Source organism: Etheostoma spectabile, chromosome 7 (genome assembly GCF_008692095.1).
Source record: "Etheostoma spectabile isolate EspeVRDwgs_2016 chromosome 7, UIUC_Espe_1.0, whole genome shotgun sequence".
Taxonomy (NCBI): Eukaryota; Metazoa; Chordata; class Actinopteri; order Perciformes; family Percidae; genus Etheostoma; species Etheostoma spectabile.
This window is the reverse complement of record NC_045739.1, coordinates 14,395,117-14,407,268: the sequence shown is the minus strand read 5'-3', so window position 1 is coordinate 14,407,268 and position 12,152 is coordinate 14,395,117. Positions and strand designations below refer to the sequence as shown.

The following is a 12,152-nucleotide window of genomic DNA, read 5'->3' as shown; positions in this document are numbered from 1 at the left end:
CACACACACACACACACACACACACACACATTCTGCACTACTCATCGCTTCAACCAATCTGACTCCAGGTTTAACAAGCAGGGCTTTTGCTTCCTTCATCAAAATCTCTGGGCTAACCCAGTCACACTATCCTGCCAGGAAAAGACTTTCCTTTCCCTCACTCACTCCAGACAACATCTTTCTAACCCACATCTGAACTTTACAGCCTATAGTTAGTAGAAAGGTTGTACATCTATTTGAGCAAAGTACATATCTGTCAAAATAAATACCTATAAACATGATAAATTTGAGCCCTTTCATCATCAGCTGAATAATGAGAAGTACGCTTTGAGAATAGTTATTTATTTTTCATCAAAAACAACAACAACAACAGGTACTGTATTGAGATTACCAGAACAAACAAGAAACATCATGTCAGACAAGAAGAAACACCAGAGAACAAATGTATTAAGGTCATAGAAATGTGCCTAATTTTAACCAAACCATTTCAGGAGATTTGTTCCAATTCCACAACTGTAACATCTAAGGATTTGTTTAGCATACAGAGTGTCTGAGGTAAATTGAGGTCCTGCAATGAGAGGGAGCACTTAATATATTTATTCAGTGCGCAACACTCTACTTAATGAAATTAAACCACACCAATAGTGGCCCCTTTGTCTCTGGGGAGTTCAGTAATCAACATGCCACCAGTTTTCATTTTGTATGAAAATAAATGGCAGCCGGTGATATGGGCCTAATTGTGTTGCACCAGGGAGGAGCTGGGTGAGAAAAGAAACTTGCAGCAGTGATGTAGTAGAGCCAATTTTCATGGACAACAGCACTCAAGAGAGGTGGTCAAATAAGCAGAGGCATCCATCTTGGGACTGGTACCCCACTTCCACTCTCCCCCCTCTCCCTCTTTCTCTTTCTATCCATCATACTCACGAAGAAAGTTAGCCAAGTAATAAACAAATAAAGAACTGGTGAGCACTACGTACTAGCGCCTGGCAGGGTCACAGGATAATGACAGCTCAATTATGGTGAATCTCCTTGTAAACCCACCCTCTATAGTACAATCCTCCCAGCCACCCCACCTAGCGCTGCAAATTTGTCAAACTCACCAACACGATGGGTCTGACAGTGTAATCGCTAACCGTCCCCATCGACATGAAAGGGGTCTTTATCTGGCCAAATCAAAGAACCTGATCTCTGAGAGAAAAAGGGTGGGGGGTGACTAAAGAGGAGAAATGTCCCGCTCGGCCCCTCTGAGACGAGGAGATGTCTCTAATCCGCTTTAATGAGACACTGCTTGCCCATCTTTGTGGTAATGACGAAACACAGCGAGAAAGACGATAAGAGGGAGGGAGGGAGGAGTGTGAGAGATTGAAGTGAAGATGGAGCCAAGGCTTTGAACTGGCGGCCTGATAAAAGGGGAAGCAGGTAGAGGGAGTTTAGCGTCACGCTGCCACTTCACACCACTGTTGGTTTTTGAGACAGACAAACAGCCCAGGGGACAGAGCAGTTTGTCTGCTTATCATATCTGGACAGGATGAGCCATCAGCAGCAGCTGCGGATTGGGACTTGGTCTGGTGTGTGTGTGTGTGAGTGTGTGCGCCCCCCCCCCCAACATACACACATGCTGGGGGGATCTAGAGATAAGCTATGATTTGTGAAACACAGAGGAAGAAAACTTTTGAGGAAAACAAGTAGTTTTGTTCAGTGCTATTCACAGAGAATTTCAAGAAAGGGTCACATTACACCACTCAGCTGGTCTGTGGTTACTTGTAGCTTAAACTCAGCTACTGTACACTTTAATTTGAGTTGGTTTTGCGTCACCTTGCCCTTATAATCTTTGTTTATTTGAAATGATTGCCTTAGCACACCAACTGACTGCATTAGCTTATTTTAAATCTGTACGGTAATATATAACAATATCAATATTTATCATGATAAAGCAATTATAAATCAAACTGAAGTGAAGTGAATAATGAACTGTCTTCCATTTTAGTGCATTACATGAGACTAAACTGCGCATGTGTTTAAAACAGACCAAATAAATTGGCCAAACTTTTTGCAAATCATCTCAACTTCCTCTAAATCATTATTTTGGACAACAGAAATGTGCCAAAACACTACTATTATAAGATCTTCACAATATGTCCCAGTGGGAACATTTTGATAAATAAAAATAATTAAATTATAGCCCAGCTCCTGTTAGTTCACATTGACATTTTGTCTTCACACCAAGGAACAAAGTTTTCCTGCGCAGAGAACGGAAAACATGAAGTGAATGAAAGAATGGACAATAAAGGACAGGAAGTTCAGAACTGGATGAAAGGAAAAGAGCAGGGTGAGGACAAATGTCTGCATAAAAGGAAAGAGAGAGAAAGAGGGAGAAAGTGAGCGGGCTAATACCAAACAAATCGGGATTAGACCCAGATAAGACTAGTCACAATGCTGAGCAATTCCCGGGGATATCACAATGCAAGGGGGAATCATGAGGGCTGCTAAAACACACTCATTAGGGACTCGACACATTTGCCCCTTGTTTAGCAAACAACACACTGTTTAACAGCGGGTGGTGCACAATCACACCAGACACACAGAGAGATAATCATTTAGCTCTAATCAGCGTACTCAAGTAAGGATGAGGCATTTCCAATGGGATGACTCCAGCAGTCGCGGCATATTCTTAGCCCTGAGAGGCTGGACGGAATCTTCTCGAAACGGCCCAGCAGTGGTGGGGCGTAACTCGATAAGCAGCCACAAGTCAAGACAAAATGCATTTAAGTGCAGTGTAATGGCTCTTCATTTTTTGAACCCCCTTACACCAACACATACCACTGTTTGAATGCTGCTCGGCTATTTTTAACAAGACCCTGCCCCCATCTACAGGCTGAAAATGAAGCGTAAGAGGAGAGACAAAAAACAGGGGGCTGTTCAAAAAGAAAACATTGGGTATATATATCTTCAAATTCTCTCAGGCAAGCCAGTCTCCACCGCCAAATGATTGGGAGATTGCTATGCTTTTTTACAAACATGGCGGGTGAGGTCATGCTGCAATACAAAAATAGGCATATTTGCCAAATGGATAATGTGAGGTCAATGTATCATTGGAATGAATGGGATTTAGAGCCATGTGCAAGAGCTTAATGCAATGGTATTTGTATGTCAACTCAAAATTTGACTTAGCCAACACCAGACAGGAAGCACGGGGCTAAAATATGTGTGTGTGTGTGTGTGTGTGTGTGTGTGTGTGTGTGTGTGTGTGTGTGTGTGTGTGTGTGTGTGTGTGTGTGTGTCTCCTGGTGTACAAGGTCTTCACCCGTAATTGTACCTAGGTCAAAGCTCGGAACATTGACAGGATCTCTTACAAGTGTAGAAAATGGTGTACGTACACGTACACACACACACACACACACACACACACATACATACACACACACAGTCTCATTATCTTTGTGGGGACCTGCCATTGACATAATGCATTACCTAGCCCCTTATCCTAACCTTAACCATCCCAACTAAATTCCTAACCTTAACCCGTACCCTCACCCCAACCATAACCTAATTCTAACCCTAGTCCTAGAACCAAGTCTTTACCCTTAAACAGCCCTTTAAAGTTGTGGGGTCCAGCATTTTGGCCCCACAATGCTATTCGGACCCCACAAGTATACTGTATTCCCGATTTTTGGACCCCACAAATGTAGTCAAATGAGAACACACACAGACACAGACACAGACACACACACACACGTATTTAGCCAGCCAACAGTTCCAGCTCCTGCTGTTCGGATGACATTTACACTCAACCTTTCTAGTTTGTGATTGATTGGGGTTAAATCCTAACATTGCCCAAAAATCTGTCACCACTGTTGTGTGTGTGTGTGTGTGTGTGTGTGTGTGTGTGTGTGTGTGTGTGTGTGATTAAAGAGTCACTGTAACGTTCTGTAAAGTAAGCAACATTCTGCTTATTCCAAAAACCAAAGCTGTCTTATTTTCCATCTCTAGTATGTTATATCACTTGAATAAAAAAAAACAATGAGGATTTCTCAAACAGCTAAATGTTGAATTACAACCTCATAATCACAGAAGGATATTGCTTTTTTTCTGTATTGCGTAGCTCACTGGAATTCATTGAAAAGTTTCTTCTTTTTTTTTAAATAATATTTTCATATTTCATGGCACCTGTACTTGACCTGATTACAGACAAATCTTTTCCAAGGGATTCTTAAACTTATACTTAAGCCTGCACATTTTACAGCAGCAACTGACTGAATATCAATATAAGCATTTCCCTGGCGACAATACACCGTCTCACAAAGGGTTCAGGGAGGAAGAGAGGGACTCATTGATAGTGAAAGAAAACATTAGAAAGTTGGCAGTGGAACCGTCGTAAAACAGACCATTTAATAAAGAGATTGTGATATCCCATTTGAACTATGCTCCCATAAATTAATAATCACTCTTTAAATCTTTAGAGTGCAGGTAATTTATAGAGTAACCAGTTCATGTATTGTTATTATTTATTTAGATAAAGGTGAAAGAACAAATAGCACTAGTGACTAGAACTGAGACTTCAGATTACACTGTCCTCCACATTTGAGGGTAATAGGAACACTTAATAGGAAAGACCATTCTTCAGGAGTTTGCTCTCACAGCAAATTTGAAGATAAGGTAACAAAAAACAATGCATCTTTATTTGTATCATATCATGTGAATCAAACGTGGACCATATGTTACCAAAACGGATAGTGGCTTGACATTAAACTGCAACCATGACCAAACCTTACCCTAACCTAACCTTAACCAAAGTAACTTCCCCCTACGACTAATTAATATGTTACAATTAGACATGGGCAAATGTATGGCTGTGTTACAAATAAAAGTGCCTTAACTTTTGGGGGTTATTACAGAAAAAGTTACTCCTTTCATAGGATATCATATGTTCTGTAAATACAGTTGTCTTACATGTACAGTGCAAAGGTATTTCACTGGACAAAGATGAGAAACCAGCCCTGGAAATAAATATGGAAAGAAAAATAAGAGCCTTGGTGCTCACAAAACACACTTAACTGTATCCCGCATGTGTGCATACTGGGATGAGGAACTCACATCGCACAAACATCCATAATCAAGTACTTATGCAGCATATGTGGCCTTGCCAAATGTGCAATTAGTTAGGCTACACAGTTTTTCAATCCTTCAAAAAAAATGGACAAAAATGATCCTAAAATCAGTCCAAAGGCTCAGAAAAAAAACCTCCCCAATTGCAAATAAAGCGCTTCTAAATCAAAAACTTGATTTTACAAAGCAGGTGGTCTTCCTGATTGGATGGTGAACAGTATTTCTGACTGTGACTACCATAGTGGTCACAGTCTGTCCGTTTACACAAAGATGTAAAACTGCAAAACTAGTGTTGCCTGATTCCGAGCGCTGCTAAGATCATTCACGTCATCACATATGAATGCAAATGGGCTCTGTGGAACCACAAGAGGCTCAGGTTTCCCACTGTGTTTTATCTAGGAAAGGTCTGCAGCAATAAAATAAAGATCTCACAGGTATTTGCATTTTGCATTATGTCCGACACTACTGACATTCAAAATAAAAAATAAACAAATGGCTTTATGTCTACAGGCACTGTGGGCTTATCATTAGCCTTCATCAATTAGCAACAGCATTAGTATTACAAATTAAACTGAACTTGTCAAAATCATGCAGCACCATCAAGCAAGTTTTCTAAAACTATCCAAACAAGAGTCATCAACCAGATTTCTATGTATTTCTTCATTGGCTCACTGATGCTCCAACGTCAAAATTAAAGCATCTTAAACGGAGGGATTTAGAGTTTCATAAAAGTACATAAAAAAAAAAATCTGCCAATGACTTGCAGTCACTACCTGACACTGACATCGCATTTCCTTTTCATTTGGTGATCATATCATTTTTATTTTCAGGCTCTAATCTGTGAACATGGAGAAGTGCTATCTGACACACATTACAGCTGCATAGCAGCCATACATGGGAGCATTCACAAAACCCTGAACGTTTAGCCAGAGGTTCAACATTGCTACTATTGTTGGTTTTAAAGTGTTATGGGTTGGGTTTTATTACTTCTGTCAAAACATCAGAAGCTGTTGAGCCAGGCCAAGTCCATAACTGGCAGTCCATCTAATAAGGGGCATTTAACACAAAGATCAATAGGATGTCTGGCAATTAGTATAAAGGCCAGAGAGAGAGAGAGATAGAGAGAGAGACGAATAACTGTCAGCACCTGTGTGCATTTGTTTAGTGTGGCGGGCAAAGAGGAGGTGATGGTCACACAACTTGCGCAAAATCAGCTCAAATTAAATAAACCAGGTGGTAAAAAACACGTGGCGCTACCTTTCATTGTATTGGCTTGATAATGCAGACGGTCGGCGTAATTGAAATAGGTTTTAAAAAAAGAAAGAAAATGTTGATAAGTGTATAAAGGTGTACGTTGCAGTTAGAATCAGTGTGTACACTTTCCTTCCGTTTTTTCTCCGAATGTGTGCAAAGCTGCTACATGTTTCTATTTGAATTATATTCCTTGAGGTTTCTGTGAGACGGTGTTGGTTGGCTGTAGGCGAGTAGTAGGACACAGCGAGAAAGCAGTGCCTGTGTGTGTGTGTGTGTGTGTGTGTGTGTGTGTGTGTGTGTGTGTGTGTGTGTGTGTGTGTGTTTTAGTGTTTTAGTGTTTCACCTGTGCACTAAAAAAAAATTCCTGGCAAAAAAACATCTACTCGCTCAACTTGAAGTTTGAATTGATCCAAACCCAATTTTTACTCAATGCGAGGAAATTACCGGGTGCAAAAAGCAAGTTCATTGTCACTTTGGTGCAGTATTCACTGCTAGATAGTCTGTATCGGTTTCTATGCTATAGTTGTTCCGATGACACGAAGTCTCACATCAAAGCCCCTATCTTAGATAAAACGAGGTGTGGTGGGGACTATATGTGTCGGAGGATTTCTTCTTTATTTAAAACAAACATCTAGGGACATTTTTAGCCTAACATGTTACATTCATGATAATCTATTCATACTACTGTATATCAGAGAGAACGTTGCAGATCAGATTAGATATAATGCAAAACAATTGGCTACGACAGGTAGCCTTAAATTAAACTCGGAGTCAGAAATTCAATCATAAACACATGTTAACCTGTGGGTAACAAAGCTATAGGCTTATTTATATTTTCTTTTCTTTTTTTTGAACCACACCTGTAAAGGCGATATTACGTTATAATCCAAACAAACACTCACATAATTGTTACCCCAAAGCATTAAACGAGGCACAACGACATACATACTAATCAAGAAAACATATATATTCATATTCTACATGTGGGACTGCGGAGTCACAGGTTTCTGCAGAGTCGTGGCTTTTGACGTCTATGTGTGCCGAGAGAGGAAAATATATACACGAGGGTTAAAAATAAATGATAAAAGCAGCTGGTGAATATTGCTTTGGGCCTACAGGCAAGTAGTAGGCTGTTCAGCGGCAGGGGGAAAAACGGAAAAAAGGAGGGTGGAATATAAACTCCCACGCGTCGCATTCAAAAGTTGTGGGTCTGCATGTTTTGAATGTTAAGAACAACACGATATTTGTTCACGTGTGCTCTGTTTCTCTTGTCTACCGCTGCGACCCTGAGATCGGAGGCCTCTCCGGGCTGCAGAGGGTTCCAGTTGTCCGACGTGAGAGTGCTACAAAGCCAGGTATTTGTGTTCATTAGCACCCGGATCAACAGACTATCAGGGCTGTTTGGCGATCAAGACCAAGTGCAATTACTGGCACGAAGCAGGCTCCTCGACATGTTTAAGTATTTTCACAGAGCAACCAACCCACTTAGCGTTTTGCTTTCCGTTCCTTTTCTTTTTTTTTGTTGTCTTTTAACTTATAAGTTAACTTGATGCCTGGGAAATAATCAGAGCATGTTACAGAGTAATAAGGAAATGATACCAAAATCACGACTGTAAAAAAAATGTGGTCATTCTTTTAATTCGTATTTTTTAGCTTTTATCTGAATGCATTCGAGCTGAACCCTTTACTAAACTAAACACTTAATAATAATCTGATTGTATTAGTATTTCTAAAATGTAGGAATAAACACGTGTCTGGTTTGTTTCAAAAGTTGTGCACTAAAATGTATTTCACTTAAGGTTTGAAATGTAAAAAAATATATACATATATATTTCTTTAAATTGTTATTATTAAAGCCTGCATATCTGATATAAAGATCGAGGTCCATGTTAAATTAAGAGGGCCAGTAGCTTTGGTAAAGTTACACAGTTTTTAAAGGCCTGTAAACATGCAACAAAGCACAACATAAAAACACTAACAGGTTTATTTTAAAATATATATATTTTTATTGTTTAAAAAAAATAAGACGGACAAACGTTAGCTATGAATTTTAACTAAACTACCATTTGAAACTCACTATGGATAAAATATAGCCAACATATTAAGCCAAAAGCAAATGCCAACAGGCCTAGATAAAGCGTTAATATGTTCTGCAATCGTCTTTCAAATCAACTGTGGATAAAAGCAGATTGACCACATAACTCGCCGTAGAAAACAACGGGCAGTCATACAGGTATACACAAAAAAAAAAAGAATACGGTGTAAAAAAACGCGATTCATAAATCAACCCACCAATAATAAAACAAATGTCAAACAATAAGCATGGTCTACTTCCAACAACAAAGTAGCCTACTCATGTTCACAAAACTGAATACATGAATTTTCCGTGTGACGCGAGCAGCAGTCCACTGGGTAGTGGTATGGGCGCTTTCTTACACCAGACGCATTATTGATTGGCATTCCCTGGAGGAGGAACCAGTCCGCTGCAGTCCGAGGGCCCCGCGACCAAATAAAGTTGCTGTAGAGCGATATATTCTGCGGTTCATGCGGAATCGACAAAAAAAAAATAAAAAATCTGCATTAAAATATTGCCTTTTCTTTCTAAATTCGCATGTGGTCGTCTCCGTTTGTAGGAGAGTGAACGAGTGCGCTCGGCTCGCTGGGAGCTCTGCAGCAGCGAGCAGCGGTACCACAGCGCCCACTATTTCAAAAGCCGGGAATATTATTTCACAAGACTTGGAACGGCTCTCTCTAAAAAAAAAAAAAAAAGTTACTATCCGTTTCGACAACTTTCTCGGTAACTTTCGGGGAAACGTCTCTGCGCCTCTTCTGAACCTCCCGATACCCGAATAGAGCATATTACAAGATCGAGCTCAGATTTGGATAACAATGTTTATCTCTGCCTTTAGAGGAGTTGAATCAACTGAAAGCACCAGCGGCGTTTCTCATCACACATGAAACTTTCTGACACTGAGAACCAACGAAGCCAAAGACCGCAGCACGCAGAGAAACGGGGCTGAGCGGCCGGAGCGGGACACATTTTCCAGCAGAAAAGTTAACTCTGGACAAAGAGTCGCCCCCCTCCTCTCTTAAGGATATGACAAATGACAAGGACATGGACATTGTACACAGCCACGAGTTGGGAGCCGGCGGCTGAAAGCGATAAGAAGCAGAAAAAAGAAGACCTACTTTTGGCCAGTTTTCTAGCCCTCGCCTTGGATCTCATCTTGTCGGCTTGTAGATTCCTCTCGTCGTCCTCCGTGAGCCCAGAAGCAGCAACAACACTATCTTCATCTCACCAGCATTGTCAGTTTGGACACCTTCGCACATGCGCACAGGCCATTCAATCTGACACCCTCGCCGGGGCCAAAAAACTTTCCAATGTATTCATCATCATCACTTTTTTTGTCCTATCGTCTCCCCTTTAGATCACTTATCTCTTCCCCTCCTCCTCTTCCTCCTCCTCCTGCTCTCTCCTCACCATCTCGCCTACCCTCCCTCCCCCACTGCCATCCCCTTACCGTCGTCCCCCTCCTCACCCCCCCCCACACCCATCCCATTCAGCTCATGCCAGCACCTCATTGGATTTTTTTACCCCTTTAACACCGACAACTTGGTTTTCGCCAACCGGCTGTGGACACAGTGAGGTACGGTAAGGTCAAGGTCGTATTATAACTGTTGAAATTAACCTGAAATATTATTATTATTTTTTTCTTTTGTAATTTTTCAGAAAATTTAGAATTTTGCCATAAATTTTTTTTCTTTCTGAATTTACAGAAACTTTGTATTTAGGTTGTTGACGCAGCAGATGCTGTGCCAAAAAGTGCCCGAGTTGCAGAGGTTATTTTTAACTTCATTAATGCGCATGCAGGCGTAATGGGTGCAAGACTCGATTGGAGTTTTACAGACTATGACTTGGTTGAGACAGAGAGAGAGAGAGAACGTGTGTGTGTGTGTGTGTGTGTGTGTGTGTGTGTGTGTGTGTGTGTGTGTGTGTGTGTGTAAACCTTGTTGCCCTCAGGACAAGCAGCGGCCAGCAGCTGTTTGAAGCATGCATGGAGCCTCCACCATCAGAGTCCGTACCGGGGAGAAAGGGTTTTTTTTTTTCTTCTTTTTTTTCCTCCAATGTTCACATTTGTAACAACCGTATTTGCAGTAGTTGTTTCTTGGAGAAGTGTTTGTTGTCACTCTCAGCGCCCACTGTGACGCGTAAAGTCACCTGAACGAAGGTGGAGAGACCACGGCACACTTTCTCTGCGTAAGTATTTACGGCTTTTGCCTTGCACCTGTTTGTTTGTTTGATGTTTGTTTGTTTGTTTGTTTGTTTGCTGCAGGCACGAGGAGTCCGTGCATCCGCAGTCTGATGAAGCCTGACAGACTGCAAGCTCTTTTTTTTAACGAAAAATGTTTATTCAAACACAAACATCGGACAAGTAGCCAACATAATTATGCAGCAACATTTTTTTTAACTTTTATGTTTAATATCAAAGTTGCAATTCCGGCTATTTATTGCATGTCTGAGGAAAATGGGGAGATAATATAATTGTATTATACAATTAATTAGTCTTATTGTAATTATTTTTGCATGATTTCAAATCTGTAATACATTTTATGGTTCCCAAAATTATAATATATGCTTATTAATATTATTACATTTAAAAGTATTGTATTGATAATTGACCGTTGTATATTTTTGTTGTTATTGACCGACATATTAAATAATTCCAAAAAAGAAACAAAAGGAGACTTGGGAGAAGCTGCAGTCTATTTGCATCTTATTATATTAATAGTTATAAAATAAATAAAAAATAAAGACTGGCCGTCATATTCATGTGGTGCCTGGGCCTTCAGCCTACATGTCATGTGGGAATGGTTTCCTTCTAGTTTGGCTGGATAAAGGCGGCTCTATGTTGGAGCCTATTAAAGATTGGTGGTGATGGAGCAACTGCAGTCTGCCGGGAGAGCGTGGGTATCAATTCTCTGCACACTCCTAATCTCTCCGCACTTTTAGGGGACACTTTCAATCTTTGCATGAACAATTATTATTATTATTTGCCCTATTATTGCTATTTATTTGACATATTTCTAGCCATATTTCATATTTCCGCCTTGCATTTCTTTCGTTTTCTTGTTGAACTGCAAGCTTGTTGCCCATTATGCAAAACGACAATTGATTTGAGTAAACGCACGAGTTCATCAAACACGTTTCCAGCCTATATTGGACCGACATTGTCGTGGGATGTTTTCCCAGGAGTTAAAAGTCAAAGGAATTACGTGATCATTAATCAATAATAATCAGCAGTAATGACTATACATTATCTGTATATTAGGGAGTTTGTCTTGGCGTCATGAGGCGAGGAGGATCATTTTATTGGCTTTGCAGAGAGCAGTGAGTAACACCAACGGGGAGGGTGAAGTGTCAGGAGGTGGCTACAGTACTACAGACCTATAACATGTTCTTTGTAACCTTGTGTAAAAACAGATTTAGTTCAAATCAAGGAATCAACAAGCGGTTATATTTTAAAATCACGAGCTCCACGGCCTTGCAGGTAGCGCAGAGGTAAGAGAGAGAACACAACAACAGAGAAACAGGTCGATAAACGAATAATGAATGATGTGAATAGCAGCAGTGTAGAAAGGTTTTGTTTATTCCTTGGTGTCTGAAGAAAGCGTGGGAGCGTGGCGACAAGATATCAATAATCCATTGTCTAAATCGATTGGCTTTATCAATACCGCGCCCTTCCTCGTGCTTCAGTCAGAGGAAAACTGAAGGAAAAGGGCATTTAGCAAAA

The 12,152-nt window shown here is 40.5% G+C and overlaps 1 protein-coding gene across 8 annotated transcripts in view; it reads right to left on the bottom strand.

Moving 5' to 3' along the window:
- prdm16 (PR domain containing 16) overlaps positions 1-9,840 on the bottom strand; it is a 179,022-nt gene extending 169,182 nt beyond the window's left edge. For 5 of the 8 annotated variants that reach the window (XM_032520651.1, XM_032520653.1, XM_032520654.1 and 2 more), the window contains exon 1: positions 9,550-9,840. In XM_032520651.1, the coding sequence (XP_032376542.1) occupies positions 9,550-9,586 (37 nt within the window). In that variant the 5' untranslated portion in view covers positions 9,587-9,840. The remainder of the gene's footprint in view (positions 1-9,549) is intronic. The other 3 variants (XM_032520658.1, XM_032520656.1, XM_032520657.1) reach the window with 2 other exon arrangements.
- Positions 9,841-12,152: the final 2,312 nt, after the last annotated feature.